Raw genomic sequence first — 21,250 nt, 5'->3', positions numbered from 1 at the left:
GTAAACGGCATTTGACAGTAACCATGTGCTCGGTTGACTAGGCTACAGGCAAATTGACCCTCGTTATAATAACATTTAGGAAATAATGAAGAAAGATTCTGTGTTTTACCCTACATAGGGACCCGCACATTCAAAACACATACATTCTCAATTCACTTTGTTTTCTGTAATCACGTGACGTATAGACGCATTTTGAAAGAAGGATTACAAATAAAGAGATGTACACATTGTCGATATTCAAGGGGTTACAATAAAAATGGCAAAATGGAAGGCACAAACTAAGTAATTTGGTTGGTTCCAAGAGAAAATAACTGACCAATCACAAGCTGATACGTTCCCTTTGAAGATTACAAAGGAGCGATACCAAACCTCAAAGCCACTACTATATAACGTTATGCAACCTCGGGATTCGTTTGATGTACATCATAGAATCAAATTAGTCTTTTCGTCTTGTCCACAAGGTGTCACATATGGAACCTGCAATTTCACCATGATATGTTCCAGTGGTGGAGAGAGTGAAAGTGAAATCACTGTATCCACAGCTAGGTGTTTAGACACACAAAGTACAATTTAGGTCATTTTCTATATGTCATACTGCTTCAAACGTGATTTGGTTGGATGTCATACTACACCGTGTACATGTTATGGCATTTCAGTATCATGTACATAAATTTACATATCCTGTAAGGAAATAGAGAAAATATGCAAGGTTTCAACCAATGAATAAGAATAAACACCCTCAAAGGGATAAAGATAAAAAATTTTTAAAAAACTACTTGACACTAGCAGTAAAGGGATAAAGTTGCTTAATTTTTTAAAAAGAATTAATGTACACAGTTGGTAACATACAACTGGCGTCTCCGTGATATTATACAGTGTTGTTGTACTAGTAATGACGATAACATCCAGTTACTACGTATACCAGACCAGGGACCTTGGGCTTATCCGCTGGTGTATTTGCACACAATCATGTGTTTTGTTTGGAAGTCGGGAATGGAAACGAACAATTTTTACTTTCCTTCCACACATTTCTGTTATGTTTAGATGACAGGAAACACATACAACAGCCCATTACACCGTTTGATCATGTTTGTCTGTGAATGGAGACTAGCTCTGTGCAGTGGGCTGTTAAAAGCATGTGATGTATAACCTTCACTTTCCTATGATGATGGATGTTAACATGCACTGAATTTTATTGCAGGTCTCCTAAGTTTTATGTTGAATGTATTGTATGCTATTTTAAACGCACGCTTCACTAGGTCCCGAAATTCCGGTTGTCTGAGGTCTTTCCTACTAAAATGAATCTTATATTCCGCGATGGATTATCCTACCTTTGCTCACAACGAAACCAACAGGGACAGTCCATTCGATTCCCATACGTGTCCTGGATTTTCCTTTCTATGTAGTTATATCCTGCTTCCCAAACCGATGTTATTTACATGTTGCAGTCTGTTAATCTTATCATTAAGCTATGTGAAAACCATGTCGACATCCCCTTTCTGTATAGTGACAGCCTGCTTCTCCAACCAGTGATGTTTATATGTTGTAGTTATTTCTACAGTAAAGTGAATGTAATACAGGAATTTTAGATGTGCTTGCAAATTGATAGAGACGGGGAAATATTCTTGGATATATTTCTTCCTTTTTGTGACAATAAGTAATGAAGTTTCATTGTTTTAATCTGGTTCGCGTTTTGAGAACGTTCCATTTCGTGGATTGACTTTTATTGAGAAAGACGCTTATGTTTCGGGAACACCAGGGCCCGTATTCATGAAACCGTTCTTATGCTCAAGCATTGATTTTGTGCTCAAGCAAACCTTTTTATAATTAACCTAAATAATATATAATAATACAAATGTCAAATCTAAACCTTGAATATAGTTTTGACTTTAATTCCTTTCAAAATTGTTTATAAAACTTCAGCAAAATCAGTCTTATTTATTAATCTTTAACTTAAACAAGACATAAGGCTTGAGCACAAAATGCATGCTTGAGCATGACAACGATTTCATGAATACGGGCCCTAATCTTGCTTTCCAAGTCCTTTCCAAATATGTCGTGTGTTAATCATTGCATTTCTGTTACAGTCTAGTTCATCCATTTTTTTTTAAATAAAGTGCATTGTAATATTTTCTTTCTTTTTTCTTGAGTATGTGAATGTGACACGAGAAAGTTGAATAATTAATACTACCGACTTCAAATTTGGGCGATCATTAAATTTTGTTCTTCACTAATCATGTTTAGTACCAAATATATCTTGACAGTAGTAATGAACGTGAAGAATTTTTAATTTTTTTTTTTTTTTTGTCTCTTTTATCAGAATAAAATGCACTGGGATATCGTCATTTCTACTACACGTGCTCCCTGGTGTTCCCAATTTTAATAAAGAATATACCAGTCTGTACAAAAACTCTTTCCTCAGTTTGTATATAAATAAACCTTTCAAACATCAGAAAGCTCGAAATTTCAATATATTTCATAATTCTTATTTGTTATCTGCTAAAATACGTTTTACAATTTACTTAGTTCACACCAACGCAGTAGTTAAAGTGTACCTAGACTGGAATCATTACGAAGAAGATACTTGAGAAGTGGTATATGTATGTAATTGAGATTTTAGAGACCTTGAAATGTCAGTCTTGATAGAAAGCACATTGGACAGCAATATGAACAATTTAGTTCTTCAACCGATCAGATTCTGGTTTGGTTGCAAGGAGCGGTCGGAACATTCATTTTTCATACTGCTTAGATCAGTTTTCTATTCTTTTTTGCATTTCATTCTTTTTTTCAACAGATTAGTTATATAAATGAAAGCTGCGACGATTTCATTGTAAATTTTATGCATTTTCGGTTGTGTTCGCACATAAGAATTCTACCGTGTCGGATTGTACTTGTTACAACAGATTTATTACCATCTTGTGAAAAATTCTATCATTTGATAACGATTTTCTTGTTTGAATAAGTATCAAATAAGTCATGCAAAGGCACGTAGTATGTCCATCGTGGGTTGCGACCATCGCGTCAATTTTAATTCCACATATCATTCTTTACAACGACATCCTCTTCGAAACCCATTTCTCATCGTGTTCTGAACGCAGTTACCTGCCCCTATCAGAACTCTTCAGCAGAAAGTGTCAACATGGCTGACTTGTGGCAAGAAGTGAAACGTCTGCAAGCAGATTTTCAGCGAGCACAACTAACAAGTGCAAAACAGAAGTAAGAAATAGTTCTATTTACTCTTTATTATTTTTATTTTCGCCGCTTGCCAATTGTCAATACACACAACAGTATATATTATGTACAGTTACGAAAAATTGTGTCGGTCATGATTTGGGAAAAATAAATAGGAAAATGCTTGCGCATTATATATCATGCACCATCATGGCAGGATTTCTTCAATTTTACATGTCCGGAACAATGTGAGGATACAAAGATGGAAAACTATTGACAGACAGAAAATAGTAACAATAAAATAAACATGTTTTTAATAATGTAATGATGATGATTTGTTGTGCAATATGTAAAATATGGATATCGGTCTATAATGGTAATATTGAAACTTTCCCATTCCAATAAGTCCACCCCGTTCATTATATATATGTATCTGTCTTATGATATAAAAGTTGCGACATAGAGAGGCCACTAGGCCAACCCTCAAGGAAATGCTATGACAAGCGATTTTAAAGGGGGGTGGGGGTATAGCTATCTGCAGCGAAGATTTGTATGTGTCTGACAGCATATGGGTTGTGATGGCTTGTATGAGTGAGTAAGCCAATAGGGAGGAGATTTTCAGGATGAAGTGCAAGAAGGCCATATATTATTTTGTAGATCATAATAAGTCTGTTTTGCAAGCAGTGAATGTGAACTAGAGGCCAGTGTAGACATTCAATCATGCTATCTATTAAATGATAATCATAGCAAAGATTAGTTCATTTTATTAAAAAAATCAGTTATTTATAGCTATTGTTTCATCTTAAACATGTGACTTATTTTCTTACATTAACATTAGTTAGTTAACAAACCTTAACTGAAAACATGCATCAGCTGTCCAGTAAACCATTTCACATTGTGTTTACATTAAACATATCCTTGAACAAAATGATATATTTGATTTTAAGCAAATATATCAAATCATGATTATCATGTATCAAATTTATCATAGTAAAGCAATTCTTAAAACTATGACACAACATGCTGTTATTCTTAAACAACATATTAGGTAAGGTATATTCCCTGGGAGGCAGTTGCCTAATATGCATTTAAGTGAAAAAAATTCTGATCACTCACCAGGATGATACTGTCTCAAAACTGGGAGCCTAAAGCTCTAGCCCAATTCAGTTAGACATGTTTCTGTGTTTGAAGGCAGATATGATGTTGGTGTTAATCTGAATGTGTATTTAGGTTCATTCTGAAAGGAACCAGAGGGTGTAACCTAAATTCATTTTTTTCAGGCAAAAATATCCAGAATAATCAATTTGAGATATTATCCATTCCCATAAATATGACTCCTGATACAAATATTTTAACCAAAGGATAACTCTGAAAACAGCTGATAGTAATAATGAATGATGTTTCCTTATAACAACTACCGGTGGTAACTGAAAAACATAAATAAAAATCTGTTTATCTCTAATGCATATTTAATTAAGGAATCCATTGTTTGATTAAATTTGCTTTTTTCTTCTTTCCTCTTTACTTTTTAGACTCTCAGAAAGAAATGTTGTGGAGATTGTTAACAAACTGGTAGAGTTGAACTTGATTGAAGTGATATATACAATCGATGGCAAAGAATACCTCACTCCTCAGGAGCTGGCTAAAGAAATCAAGGATGAAGTTATGGTTCATGGTGGAAGAATCAATTTGTCAGAACTACAGCAAATCCTGAATGTTGACTTCAGACATGTGGAAACCCAAGTCAACGAGATCATCAAACATGACCATAATTTGTCGATGGTCCTTGGTCAGCTTGTGTCCAGGTACAGTGTTTATCAATCTTTTAAAGTACCTGATGTTTGAGTTAAGTGTCACACCATGTGGACTATATAACCATCTGTAGTACACAACTTTATCTGATAATGGTTTGTACATATAAAGCCTTACCCAGCAAAGAAACACCTAAAACATAAAAGACTGAGCAGTTGTTGAAAGCATTTTCTAAACTGATTTGTTGAAAACACTTGCACTATGAAACTTTTTATGAATTGAATCTTAATAAAAAATAAAATTTTAAAAAACTTTCAAAGTAAGTAATGGCATTTTTTCAAAAATGACATGTTCTTATACTTCTCTTTGTAAAGCATTGACAATATAAGAAAATGGAAGTGTGTTTGCTTGTCCAATGCTGGATATGTTTCTTCCAATTTCTGCCCATCAACACATTTGTATACTTGCATCTGTACAGCATTGGTAGAAGTTTGGATATGTTAGGTCATTATTGCCAGAAACATTTACCTGTATTTGAGCCCTGAAAATGTTGTTTTGTTGTTTCATTTGTAGAAGTTATCTTGACAACCTAGCTGAGGAAGTGAACGACAAACTCCAGGATCAAGGTCATGTGACCATAGCAGAACTGACAACCTTGTATGATCTTCCTGCTGATTTCCTATCTGAGGTTGGTATTTATGTCATATGTTGTCAGCATTGAGAATATTGAAATTTCCCATATTTATCTGATGATAAGCCTTGTAATAAACCTGCCTAAATCAATTTGACTTTGCAGTCAGTAAAATTCTCAACTACAGTAAATTTCTAATCAGTTGAAACAAACTGGTAGTTCTGACATACAGACTTTTTCAATAAAAACAATAATTTTCTGCTAAGTGACAGTTACAACCCTCTTTATGTAGGTATGCTTATGAGCTGGTTTCTTCGTCATGGTATTCAAAGTTATGAAGATCAAAATCAAATCTGTTATTTCTAAACAATAGATAAACATGTATTGTATTACAGTATGTGTGTTCAGAAGATAATTATTTTATAACTTATACCCCCCCCCCCCCCAACTTCCCTGGAAGCATTTTGTTGTGAACTTATTTGGGCAATGTCAATGTTGACCCTGAAGGTTTAAACTCTAATTTTTTTTCATGAGCATAATTTTGTATAATTTGAACAGGTTCAACAATGTTTAATTAATGTTGTTCTAACTAATCAAATGTTTAGCGTAAACAGTTTCACGAATCTTCCTTAACTTGAGGAATTTTTCTGAACTTAATATTGCCCATAGGAAAGTTAAGGAAGATTCATAAAGCTTGGGCCAGATTTTATATCATTACCTATATTTATAAGCCTATGTCCCCAATTAAGAGTTTTAAGTCATGAATAATTTGTTGTCTGTCTGGGTTTACCGCAGAATAAACATAATAGAGTAGAATATTAAGTCTGTTGTATGTCTGTTTTTGTATAAATCATTATCCAACAGAAGCTTATTTTCTCTGTTTATAATTTACAGCATATACATGAACGAATGGGTAGAATCATCAAAGGGAAAGTGGATACGTATGATCCAGATGTCATATTCACTGATGCCTTCATCACAAGAATGAAATCTCGTATCAGAGGAGCATTTAGTGCTATTACAAGGTTGGTTCAAGGTCATAGTTTCTTATAAATGTTATCAGTTTAATAGGATAAAAAAATTACATTTTTTTCCCCATTTACTGCAAATTGCTGATTTTGATGCAATCAAATTTTAACGCAATATTGATAACCCTATCCCTTAACAAATAAACACAATGATGAATTTCCGCATTCACACTAGTTAATTGCTATATTAACATTGTACAGAAACTGTTGCTGTATTAGTGTAATCATGCTTAACACAATATTTTTAGGACAAAATGTATATTTTGACAGTATTTTAATCCTTCTATGAAGTTTATGCAAATGATAATTTCGGAGTTAATGTTTGAATTTCACCATTTCAGCTTTGTTTTTTCTGCAAGAAAAGGTAGTGATAAAATTCTATGTGTTTTTACAATGTTGAAGCATCACTGGTAGACTTCAGACTTCATTCTGGTATGGAAAACTGTACAAGATACAGTTTACATATCAATATCCCTCAGAACATTGATACTCATTGAGGCTGTTGCTCATCAGTCATAAGCAAGAGAATTGCAAAGAAACAGAAATGAAAAATAACACACTCTATTGAATGTTTTATACTAGATAGCGCTTGTACTAATACATGTATTCCCACTGGTACAAATTATCATATTCTGTCTCCTTTGTTCCTACGCACAGGACAAAGGTTTATCTTGCATGTCTTAAACAAGATAAATAAGGTATAGATATAAGATGGTCTCTCATTTGAAAGCTTGATCACTATCCAAGGCCACACCCATACAAAAATGTTGAGTGTTATGTGATAAATGGGTAATGTTAAGGCGATTGAGATGTATAACATGAAATCATATGTAATGTCTCACATGTGCTGTTTGATAATGACATGGATGATTTTGTTGCAGACCAACCACAGTCGGTACAATACTACATAGATACAGATTTCAGGACAGACTCTTCTTCAGTATGTATCTGTATCTTTATGGTGAATGAGATATTGGCTTTAGTTACGTTAGATATGTGTACATGTCTCTTTTCTTGTTGATGGAAAGTGCTGTTGTCAAATGACATCTTTCATCAAGTTTTTAAGTAACAAACAAATCATTAATGAGTTTGTGAATAAAGAGAAAATTACCTTCTGTTATGACATAAGTATTTCCTATTACTTGGAACTTCACATGTTGTGGATGTGAATGAGTTATTATTATATCTGTCTAATATTATATAACTCTATAAAAAATAAAGAACTGATATTCCACTAAATCATCTACTTGACCCGTGGACTCCGTAAATAAATGACTGCTGTTTATAGTTCTTAGCAAATAATTAAATTCTATGGCAGGTGCCCCTAAACAAAACCTCAAGTCCTGGTGCAGATAGATGTTTTACTGAAATATCCCTCAAATATTTTGTTCTTGTTTCCCATTATTCTATATACATATCGATATTGTATCACGATTTTTGATGATTAGGATTTTTATTCTATTCCACTGTATAATTTTTTCATTACAATTTAGTGTTTTTGAAAAGAAATCTTTGAAATTTTTCATTATGTTGTTTATATCTAAACACAATTCGATTAAGATATAGAGCATTACATTAAGTACACAGTGTGTTTTGAAAATCTGTACTTTAACCAGACAAGCTATAGGTTTAACCTTAATCAGTGTAGGAAATGTTCTATTTATGTACTTCTATATAAGTCCACCTATATATCTCTTGGGTGTGGACATATGTGATCTTTGGCATTTCACTTATACTTTACATATGAAGTAAAGGTAATACCATGTTTTTTGTAGGTATCTTGGAGGAGTTAGTTAGTACAGGGCGACTGGCAGGGACCATTAGTGGAGTCAGACAGGAAAACGCTGCTTACATCCCTGAGATCTATACAAAGACTCAGAACCAGTGGGTTGATTCCTTCTACAAACAAAATGGCTATCTAGGTAAGAAGAATGTAAATGAAAATTGTATGACATTTTATTAAAGATATTGATCACATAGACCTGTGATATTTGTCTCGGCGCCATGTTCTTGTTAATTTACCAGGGGAAACTTTCATTGCATTTTCTATTTCACATGTTGACCCTTTTGTCAATTGGGTGAAAACCAACACTGGGCTAAAGTTTGATGTTCAAAAGTAGATACAAGTTTTTGTCTATATAGTGAATTCACCAATCTTATATTTATTAATGTACGTCACTAGAGAGTATTATTCCAGGAGTGTGTTTTTTCCTGAGCTGCACCAGTCAGAAATTGATTTTGATGGCATAACATGAACAATCATAATGCCTCATGTATTGAAAATGGTGCTACAAAATTTTGTCCTTTTTTTTTTATTTATTTAAACCTATCAAAATGTTGCTTTTCTCAGTATTGTAATAAAAAGTATCTTAACATTTTCATTTTAAATTTTTTGCTCACCAAAGAGAGTAATTTTTATTTAAGAAACTGTATTTACGTCTTTTAAAGCAAATTTAAGACTGAGCAGACATAACTGTCTGATATATGTTTTGTAAATTTCTTTTTCTATAGAATATGATTCTTTATCTCGCCTTGGAATCTCCGACCCTAAAAGTTTCATCAAGAAAAGGTTTAAATCTGAGCCTCTGACATATCTAAGCACCTGCTGTGCTGGTGTAGGGATCAAGGAACAGATCGAAGCTAGTGTGGAGGAAGCTCTTCAGGACAATTCCTGGGTCAACATCATGGTATGTTGTACAAAAGTTGCAAATCTGTGCTCAAGAAATCCTCAAGGATAGAAAAATGGTAAAGTGTATCACACATTCAATAAAGATCAACTTTTTTTATCAAACAGAAAGTTTGGGTTCATGCTCAAGTGTTTATATAGGTTATATATACAACTTCATGTCCAGGTTCTGGATCATTACCATAGGGTGACAAGGGAGTCTTGGTCAAGTATTGTAAGGACAAGCTTCTGTGTCAGGAATAAATTCTGTATATCACATAATCCATACATGTTTCTACTACTGTAAGCCTTGTCTCTTTTATCAAAACATAAAATTAAGTATTGATGATACATTTTGTTTTCAGCCTCTACTTCCGTCCATATTCAGTGAGAAAGATGCTAACCAGCTGTTGACTGAGTGTACAAAACGGATAACATCAGTGGTGGTCAGCTGTGACACCATAGTGTCCAGTCAACAATTCATCACAGGCTTTGCTGAAAAATTCAAGGACATTGTTGCATCCAGAGCTGAACAGGTTGGGCAAGATTTTGACAGTTTCACAATCAAAAAAGAAAGAAATGTCAAAATTGGTATTCACTTCCCAAATTCTGAATTAGCAAATTAGGAAAGTTACTAATTACTGGACAATGATATAGAAATTGTTGTCATATCTATTGAAACTGCGATAGATTTAAGCGGGCTTATTACGAGAAAGGGTTTTTTTTGGCTGATGACAGTATTTTGTTACATGAAACTATACTTCTGTACTTCACCATATCTTATCAATCTCAACATTAAACAGGTGTGAAATTAAATGTTTTATTTTGTTCAAATATACAGCACATTTGCTTGTGTCAAATCTGTTTCTTATGCATTTCCTATCAGTACCAGCCTTCTTATGAGCAGTCATTCATTTTATACAAGCTTCTTCAATTCTTTGAAGACAGATAATCCAGTGAAATTTTATTGTTTGTTTTTAACGGGGAAAGAATATTGGATCAAAAATGTTTGAAAACTTCTTCATTTTGTTCTGTAGGAATCCCGAAAAAATCCGAATGTGTTCAAAGATACCAGTGATTCTGGTAAAAAGTCCTCTGCTCGATTGTCGGGAATGGATGATGGAGGGACTGGCCGTGAGGAGAGGAAAGATCAGAGAAAGAAGAAAGCTCAAAGTAAATAATAAAGAATTTTCACACTCTTTTGTGTAAAGCTCATAACATCTGTTTTTAGAATCCAGAGAATTATTCAGGCATTATTTATTCTTTATATTATGATAATAAGAATTTAAATTTTATGTCAAAGAAATCTTACAGTACTCCCCCAACCCACCTTTCAATAAATGAAAAAAGAGAGACAAAAGAAAGATAAACCTAGGTAGTAAGATATTGTTTTTCTGTGCAACTATGTTATCTTAGAAAAAACTGATGATATTTATTGTTACAATTTGTGAAGTACTATATAATGTATGTGTTTTAGACAGTATTCAATGCTATTGTAGGTAGTACAAAGAGTGGGGGAGGAACACAGGGCCGTGAAGTAAAAACCAAATCACTGAAAAAGAAAGGGGCTAGAGGACGAGGTGACACGCATGAGGGTTCTGATGATGACGACACAGGAGGAAAAGGAAAGCAAATGGAATCCTCTTTCATGGCAATAGAGGAAATGGAGGATGTTTTAAGAAAGCAGACAGAATTACGGGATTGTCCAGACGAGTTTCTTACTGAGATAGCTCAGCATCTGCATAGGTAGATATCCACGGTATATCACACATGAATACTGTTAAGTGCATTATTTAGGAGGGGTTCTGCCTTGAAAATTTGTGAAAAAGGACATGACGTCCTTAAAAAATACAACCTTTTTGCATCAATTTTTCACTAAATCTGAAAATTGGACCAGTTTAAAAGACAACCTTAACTATAGAAAATAGAATTTTTTTAAGTTTTCATTATAAAGTCAGGGTCAGCAGATTCATGTGTGTTTAAATAGGATAAGGGGTTCACTCTCTGGTTTTACAATAATTCCAGAAATTTGGAAGACAAAGCATTTTTATATCTTTTCTTGTATTTCATCTCTAATTGAAAATATATTAAAATTGTCATCTATATTACTTTTTGTGCTTATTTAAAGAAAACTTGATTTTTCAGGCCTTTAACTAAACAGTTTCATGAGCTGGCGAAGTCCATATTTCTCTCACAGTCTGGTTCACTATCAGGGGCCAGTCGTAAAAAGACACATGGAGATTTGCAAGAGAAGTTGTCTGGTCTTTGGACTAATTGTAAACTGTTCGAAAAGGGAATCATTCTCTTTCAAGGTTTGAAAATTTGTAAAAAGTAAAATGAAAAAAGATAATTATATCATACAAGAACCTTGAATTGTGTATTTATATTCATAATATAATGTTAATATTTTCTATTCACAAAATTCTTCATCATTTATCATCATTCATATTTAAATTCCAGTAAATATTGTTTTCATTAATACTTGCAACTGAGGTTGATTTCTCTTTAACCAGTTGAAATGTCTGAGATTGATCCAAATTAAACAAGAAATCAATACATCCTTAACACACATACACAATAATTGGTATTTCTTGAAATTTATTTACAGGCCTAAGCTGAACTGAAAAACTGTCGATGGTCAGCCATTAGTACTCTGAAAGGCATTTGTGGACCTTTTAACTTTGTAAAATTTTCTATTACTTAGCCAGCCTCATTCAAGATCTTTTCCTTAACCAAAGTGGATTGCAGGAGTGAAGTCTTTGGGAAAGAGATTCAGTTTCAAATTATGTATGATATACCCTTAAATATAAAACTGTAGTTGTAAATTAATCAAGATATTACTTTTGTAGATGAGGGCCAGACACAGCTTATTAAACACATCCTGAAAACCCTCTGCAGTGACATAGCCAATATGGTCGTCAACACTTTGGCGATTGATCACATGGTGTCTGTTCAAGATGAATCAGAAATTACTCCTGAAGTAAGTTTTAGATGAAACGATGTTCAATACACCTACACATGTGGATTGTTTGCTTAGTGTAAAAGTTATATTAGTTTTTTAGCCCAATCATGAGATGATGGGCTATTCAAATCATCCTATGTCTGATGTATAATGTCCTTCTTGTTCTCTCTTTTTGTGTCCATTTGTCTTTGGATTTGTTTGTTATTGCTATTTCTTTAGAAGTTCACAACAGATATTTCTCAAATTATATGTTGGTTGCATGCATCATTTTTGGTCTATTAAGAAAAATATAGGCAGCCATCTTTAATTTTGACTCTAAAATATCACTATTTCTTGACAAAAACTAGAAAGATTTCTCTCAAATTCTGTATGTAGGTTTCCCTTTGTCCATAATTATGGATATTTTTTATGTTTCGAAATGATCAGAAAACCGGTGACAGGCAACCATCTTGGATTTGGCAGTAAGAGAATTTTCAAATTTCATATAATAGAAAAGAATAGAAAAGAAGCGAAAATGTTGAAGTTTTAAAGGATACATTAAGTAAATTCTGAATCGTGTCATGTTCAGACAGGACCTCCACTAATGATGTGTAATTGCCACAAATAGTCTTTACAGAAATTAGAACCGGTCTGAAATTAGAATCTTCATCTCATTGGAAATGGTCACCATGGCAACCATCATTTAAACGGAGTTATTATAAATTGCATGAGAGCCCTATGTAAAGATATACAATCATTGATATGAACATTTACAAATAATGACTTGCTCACTTCTCCCAACATAACTGAATATTCAAGAATGTGATGTCAACTTGGCAAAGTGATATAAAAAATCATGTTTTCTGATGGTAAATGGCAATGGAACAGACAAAATGATATCTGATTTGTATGAAAATGCAGCTATGTGAATGTATTCATCTTGTTTTAGGTTCGAGCGAAAATTATCAGCCAATTGCCAGACAGTATTCAACCTCAGCTTGTCAAGTTCCATGCCTCCTTAAGCGGCAAGGTAAGTCTTCTGTGGAACAGCTGATGTTGGATTGCTGTCAAGATATTAAAACTTCAAAACTGTAACAGAGGATTATTGGATATGATAATCGATTTACTCTTGTTTGTGCTTGAAAACCTTACCAGAATTACAGTATATATATATATGAAAATGATAAAATTCTCTTTTCAAAAATCTACAGTTTAGTTCCAAAATTTAAACCTGGAGATTCCCAAATTTACTGAAATAAACTGGAGGCTTCAGTTCAAAACTTGATAGCTGAAAGAATATTATCAGAATTTACCTGTCTGTATTTTTACTAAGGCATTATGATTATAATATAAATGATTGTCAGTTCCTGCCACTGATTAGGTATATTTGTATACTTTCTCTGCTACATTTTACGTTAGTCTTGCAGATATGTGACAACTCTGACATTCTTAATTTCCAGAGCCTTGAGGACTTCTTTTCTCTCCTCGACAAATTCTGTGGACCTGAATATTTAGGCATTAATTTGAAGAAACCAGATAAAAGGAAGGAGAGGTAAAACCATAAATCATTATCTTGCCACCATTAAGACCATTCTGGTTATAGGCCTATCCATGTCCATGTCAACATATATTATCTCAATGCACTGCTATAAATCCCTTTGTCCACAGGATTTATGTTGGAAGTTTAAGACTAAAGATAGACAACCTGTTCTTTCTTTTTTTGATATAAACAAACAGGTCTCTAATGATGGCTATATGATAATCTGATTTAAATCAAGGATATTCCAGGTCCAGGAATGTTACTGGAATATTTTAAGGAACTGGGAAGGAATGAATTACTATAGGAACATTTTGATGAAATAACATCTGTAATATAGAAAAAATCACCAAATTTTACCTACTTTGTACAATTTACAATACATGTATATCAGTTTTGTATTTGATATTTCTGGTATTTACAGACAGCTGGTGTTTAACCACCGACAAGTATTACTAGAGCAGATGAATCAGGAATCAGATCCTGCCATGACCCTCCATCTGGCTGTAGTCTTACTCTTCCAGGCCTATACCCAGTGTCTGATCCATGCCCCTGGCAAGTCTGTCCCACAGATCATCCTCTTTCTCAAAGATCACATGGACGAAGAACAACATAAAATATTTGTTAGTCTTCAAGGTACGTATCAAACAGCAAGGCAGTTATCTATTTTTATTTCAATAGGGGTTAAGTCGGCTTCATGACATACAATCTCTCTGAAATTTATGTGTGAGATTTCAGTGATTGAGAGAGTGTTATCACTGAACAATCGCTAAGAAACTTTTATCCGATTGTGATATTTTTCCGAGGCAGTTGTATGCTAATATGTTGGTGTTCAACAAGCTGTCAATTCTTGAATCATCACATAGTTAACCTTCATAGAAAGTAGTAGTACTTATGGCACAACCAGTAAAAGTCTCAAGTGTAATGTGTCAATAACAACACTGTCACCTACATCAGACAAGTGACCAGTGCCAAGCATGCTAGCACTTATGTTTGTATTGTTGTAGTCTGTTTAAATCAATTCTTTTTTTCTTTACAAATATTGGTCAAATAACATAGCAGAGGTATTTAACATATCTAGATTTGACTTGTAGATTTTAACTGTTGATGTGAATTTTGTTGAACTGTAGGTAATCATGACCAGAATGAGTTTAATACAAAATCATTGCACATCTTCTTAAGATTTTTTTTTGGGTTCATCTTCTTTCAGATTTAGTGGTTAAACATTTGAAACTACAAGGTGATGATAAAGAAGAAGAGAAAGCTAAACTAACCACGGAAATGCAAGATTTACTCCCTAAAGTGAAAGACATTGCCTCAAAGGCAAAGAAAACGACAACACAGAGTGATACGACCTCATAAAATTTTATCTTTATAATGGTTGTGTTGGTTTTAAAGTGGATTTGTGCAAAATTAATAGAATTCAAATGGGAATAAAGATAACATATAAGTATATACAGTCCTTAAGATAATGAAGATATGCACAAAGCACCTTAATTTATGTTTATTATATGTGGAGGTAATCTTTTGAAGTTGTATTTGAAAATGATTTATGCACCCCTAATGACAACATGATGTATAAGTATTGTATACAGAAATGTAATAGGTTACACGAAAGAATAAATTATCTGGAAATAAAGCTTATTTTCTTCAATGACACTATAGTGTTGAAATGATTTTTTCTGCAATTATTATAAGAAAAGGACACAATACCTGTTTAGGTTAATGACTTTTTTGTTTTTATGTATCTGTAGGCTTTGCAGTATATTCAGGAGGATCTACATGGCACATACATGGATGGTTTGTTTATTTTGTAGCCTGATTTGATGTTTCAAATAAGTTCCTGATTTTAAAAGTTTTCTATAGAGTTGATATATTTTACAACAATTGGAAAATGAATACAAACTTGTATTAATCACTCTTGTTGGCCAAGATTGTGGTGCACAAAGGGTTTTACTCTGGGAGGAAACTGAAATGAAGTAACCAAGGAACCGAAATGTTTAGGTACAGGATACAATGTTCCATTTCTACTTCACGGATAAATAGAGATTATTAACTTATTAGTAAAGAAAACATGATAATTTTTTCAATGAACATTAATTTTCATAAATTTGCTGATATATTCTTGAATTTCTGTAAATATTCGGCAAAATTTGTATCAATTAGCTTCAGGTAAATGCAAATAAGACCAACACAAGGTATCTTGGTCAAGAAAGCATGTATTAATTCAATGAAGCCAGAACATCCTTGCACAAAACAGACATGTTTTTTGGGTGCATCTTTTTATCATATCAGAAAATAAATGTATATGACATTACTACATTGTCGTGTATCTGTTTATTACAATATATTGACAGTTATACTCTAACATTGATACTATATATAGACAGTTATACTCTAACATTGATACTATATATAGACAGTTATACTCTAACATTGATACTATATATAGACAATTATACTCTAACATTGATACTATATATAGACAGTTATACCCTAACATTGATACTATATATAGACAGTTATACTCTAACATTGATACTATATATAGACAGTTATACTCACATTGATACTATATAGACAGTTATACTCACATTGATACTATATAGACAGTTATACTCGCATTGATACTATATATAGACAGTTATACTCACACTGATACTATATATATAGACAGTTATACTCTAACATTGATACTATATATAGACAATTATACCCTAACATTGATACTATATATAGACAGTTATACCCTAACATTGATACTACATATGGACAGTTGTACTCACATTGATACTATATATAGACAGTTATACCCTAACATTGATACTATATATAGACAGTTATACCCTAACATTGATACTATATATAGACAGTTATACCCAAACACTGATACTATTTATAGACAGTTATACCCTAACATTCATACTATATATAGACAGTTATACCCTAACATTGATACTATATAGACAGTTATACCCTAACATTGATACTACATATGGACAGTTATACTCACATTGATACTATATATAGACAGTTATACCCTAACATTGATACTATATATAGACATTTATACTCTAACATTGATACTATATATAGACAGTTATACCCTAACATATACTATATATAGACAGTTATACTCTAACATTGATACTATATATAGACAGTTATACTCACATTGATACTATATATAGACAGTTATACTCTAACATTGATACTATATATAGACAGTTATACTCTAATATTGATACTATATATAGACAGTTATACCCTAACATTGATACTATATATAGACAGTTATACTCTAACACTGATACTATATATAGACAGTTATACCCTAACATTGATACTATATATAGACAGTTATACTCACATTGATACTATATATAGACAGTTATACTCTAACATTGATACTATATATAGACAGTTATACTCTAATATTGATACTATATATAGACAGTTATACCCTAACATTGATACTATATATAGACAGTTATACTCTAACACTGATACTATATATAGACAGTTATACCCTAACATTGATACTATATATAGACAGTTATACTCACATTGATACTATATATAGACAGTTATACCCTAACATTGATACTATATATAGACACTTATACTCTAACATTGATACTATATATAGACAGTTATACCCTAACACTGATACTATATATAGACAGTTATACTCTAACATTGATACTATATATAGACAGTTATACTCACATTGATACTATATATAGACAGTTATACTCTAACATTGATATTATATATAGACAGTTATACTCTAATATTGATACTATATATAGACAGTTATACCCTAACATTGATACTATATATAGACAGTTATACTCTAACACTGATACTATATATAGACAGTTATACCCTAACATTGATACTATATATAGACAGTTATACTCACATTGATACTATATATAGACAGTTATACCCTAACATTGATACTATATATAGACACTTATACTCTAACATTGATACTATATATAGACAGTTATACCCTAACACTGATACTATATATAGACAGTTATACTAAACATTGATACTATATATAGACAGTTATACTCACATTGATACTATATATAGACAGTTATACCCTAACATTGATACTATATATAGACAGTTATACTCACATTGATACTATATATAGACAGTTTTACTCTTCTTAAATTATCAGATATATGAAATTTACGCACGAATTATGGGTCTAGTGCACCACCCCGTCTAGATTTTGATATTTCTTGCGATTTTCCTCAGTCACCTCTTTGGTTTAAACTATAGGTCATCAGTATTTCTGACAGTCCTAGGACAAAAAAAACAGCTGTATGATGCAGTTAATTGCTTTGTTTTTGGTCTACCCTAACTCAAAATTTGTATTAAAAGGTGATATTCATATGTGTGGCTTTCGTACAATTCTATATATATACTGATGCGTGATCAACAAAAACGAGATGATGGCGCCGCCAGGGTTGGGGTGGAGATGGAATGACATACTGACCTTGGTTAACTAGTTATGAACTCAGTACCAATTAGAAAAAAAAGTCCAACGCGCATAATATATGTTGCCGTGTCCCGTGTGCAGTGACATTTGATATTAACATCATTTCATGCGAAATTAGCAACACTTTAGATGAGGCTTATATTTTGTTCATTTTTTATATGACCTGGACTGTGTAAAATAATGAATCACAAATGTTAAGTGGTTTTTGACAAATAATTTGATGACTACAAAGTATAACAATTATCTGAATTTACCTTGGCCATTGGTTTGTCAGCAGTCCATCTCGTCATTAGGTCGCCAATTTTGATTAACACGGTGCCACGCATGGGTGCAATAGGAACGTACTCGCCTTATAATGTTCTGATCTGGAGACAACATGTTTACAAGTCCTGATACTATTTGGTTTTTAATCCAATTTCATCTTTATGAAACAATGAAAGAATTAGTTATGAAAATTAAACCTTTAATTTTATTTAGTTTATTTTGCAACAGGCCTGAATTGAACTTTTTAAGCATGTGAATCGTGTACTACCAGCAGGCGCCTTACAGTGATGAAATATTGATAGTAGGTAACGGGATTTCTATGATATAAAGCTTCACGAATAATTGCAAAAACTATTACTGAAGTCCTACCTCTAGACCCCCAACGACGTCCTGATAACGCAGAGTTATTGAACCTTAGTCAGAGTGTTCTCCAAATCGTGCCTGTTTTGGATTGACATCTGCAAAATTTGACAAAGTACTTTGTGTATATTCAGAACCGTGCCACTATTTGAAGGTTAACCTCGGGGACTTGGAGTACACCAGCAGTGTCTACCAACCGTTATCTTAAAGATTGTACAAAAGAAACGAAAGTTAATAGTACTTGGCCTTTTAATAATTTAGAGTTAGTTAAAGTAGAGTTGAATAATGATTTATTAACATCATACAGCTGTTTCATATCACTGAGTCAACCCTAGCAACTTTCGGAAGTTTGTTACATATCTTACATAATCACATGAAAGACCCAAACCTTTAATTTATGGGAGAATTTCTGAGATCGACTTGACAAATGATTCTAAAAAAATATGTTATCATGAAGTAGCACAGACATTAGCAAACAGTAGCACAGACATCAGCAAATAGAGAACTTTTTATATAAGAAGAAAAAAGTAATTTGTTATGCCAAATAAGGAAAAGGTGACGAAGAGATACATATCAAATAAATTGTAAAAATCAGGATTGCGACTCACAAACAGAAAGTTTGGCGATACTCAAAATATATTTCAAAACTCCACAAGAACACATCTAGCAATGACGCAAGTTCGAGATTCTGTTTATTATATAACAAATTCAGATTAATTATTTACTTGTAGTCTGATTATGCCATAAGTATAATGACAGTCTCACTGTTTTTCTCCATACAGAGTTTAGATGTGTCAGCCCTCCTGTAGTTTCTAGGCAAAAGACATCCCCATTACACTCACCCCAGTCTGGGGTGTCACCTCACCCATATCGATCATTTTCGGATGTCTTTCAACACCTGTTCAGTTTCTTACCTTCATTAATGGATTATCTATCTTAGTGACTGTAAAAGACCATTGCCGATTTACCTGTAGCCGAACCCCAGTTTATAAATTGTAGAGGTCTGTATCAGCAGCTGTAAAATTATACATAAATTATATCCCCAATATGTTGAAATAAAGCACTTCTATCTAAATTATCAAACTTGGGAACTGTGATTAAGTAGCTATTTCTAACTGTTGTCCATGACACAATGATATATACTCTAGGGATAAAGAAACGCAGGGTAAACTGCATGATGCAGTTTAAATCATTATTTGACTACTTGAAATAACTATAAACCATTAAAAGGTGCTATTAACTTGTGTGTCTTTTTGTACAATCTTTAAGACAACAGGTCCATTTTAATGCTAATGGTTGCTTAGACAGGGAAGTAGCGTATCATAGAACATAGATTTATAGAATTTTTAATGGAGGAAAAAAGTACCGTCGCCATTTTCCTGGTGGTATTCAGTAATCATTTTTGTACATACTTTCTAATCCGTTTCATTATCGTTTAGGGCTTTAGCAAATTAACTGTAACGAACGCTGTAATGTCAGGATTAACATCCATGTGCGTGTGTCTGCTGAAACCTGAACATAGCGATCACCTTGACATTGATCGGCGCCTATCGAATCAGTGAAGCATGTCAATGAACAAGCCAGGCATTCAATCATTGATTATGTTGTGGTTAAGGTAAGGAAACACTGGCTTTCCATTCAAATGTCGCAAACTATTTTGATCAACTAGGAGTGCATCGAGCATCTCTGATAACCAATAATGTTCATCGCTATTTTCGTGTCCGTTAGAACTCATAAGAAACAGCCCTAGTAATCGTGTATAACCGTCAAGCGTGCCCTAGAAGCTTAGCTATATAGACAACAGTTGATTGAACACCAAATGACAAGGCCGTGGTGATTGATCTTGGCCAATTACAACGGTCGCCCATCCTCTTAGGATGTCAGACGTTTGGGTTTCCTGTTTTTATTAATCAAGGATAACATCAAAGAAGATATCGGACAAACCCTCGAATATCAATTTATCTGCAACATGGGAATACTAAAGATTTGAGTTCCGTTTCATTTTAATAAGTTTACAGATCAAGACTTAATTTAAATCTTATTCCCTGAATTTGGGCTGTCATAGTATACTGTTAAATCATTCATTTTCGTGGAGGTTTTAATTTCGTTGATTTCATGGTTACTCTTAGTCCACAAATTTAAATGTCTCACGAAATGATAAACATATAAAGCATAGATTGTATAGCTAATTGGTTTAGTGAGCAAGATTTATTCACGAAATCAAGTACCAAAGAAAAATGTACATTTCCGGAAAGCCATGAAATTTGAGTCCCGTGAAAACATGAGATTTTATGATTATATATACAATAATATCAAATTCTTTCATCGGTCGAAAATGCTGTGTAATATATTACTCGTAATGTTGTAATGCTACTTTTCTGG

At 33.0% G+C, this 21,250-nt stretch overlaps 1 protein-coding gene across 1 annotated transcript; it reads left to right on the top strand.

Moving 5' to 3' along the window:
- The first annotated feature begins 3,139 nt into the window (after positions 1 to 3,139).
- On the top strand, positions 3,140 to 15,514 carry LOC132564469 (E3 UFM1-protein ligase 1-like). The gene is made up of 16 exons (XM_060229120.1): positions 3,140 to 3,216; positions 4,704 to 4,976; positions 5,497 to 5,611; positions 6,449 to 6,579; positions 7,464 to 7,522; positions 8,358 to 8,504; positions 9,094 to 9,269; positions 9,613 to 9,783; positions 10,285 to 10,420; positions 10,747 to 10,993; positions 11,393 to 11,559; positions 12,097 to 12,227; positions 13,138 to 13,218; positions 13,649 to 13,740; positions 14,150 to 14,361; positions 14,936 to 15,514. Exons 1-16 carry the CDS (start codon positions 3,140 to 3,142, stop codon positions 15,085 to 15,087), a joined length of 2,367 nt encoding a protein of 788 aa, XP_060085103.1. The 3' UTR covers positions 15,088 to 15,514.
- Positions 15,515 to 21,250: the final 5,736 nt, after the last annotated feature.

Source organism: Ylistrum balloti, unplaced genomic scaffold (genome assembly GCF_031769215.1).
Source record: "Ylistrum balloti isolate Yb309-2 unplaced genomic scaffold, AGI_CSIRO_Ybal_v1 Utg372288, whole genome shotgun sequence".
Lineage (NCBI taxonomy): Eukaryota > Metazoa > Mollusca > Bivalvia > Pectinida > Pectinidae > Ylistrum > Ylistrum balloti.
This window is presented reverse-complemented; position numbering and strand designations above follow the sequence as displayed.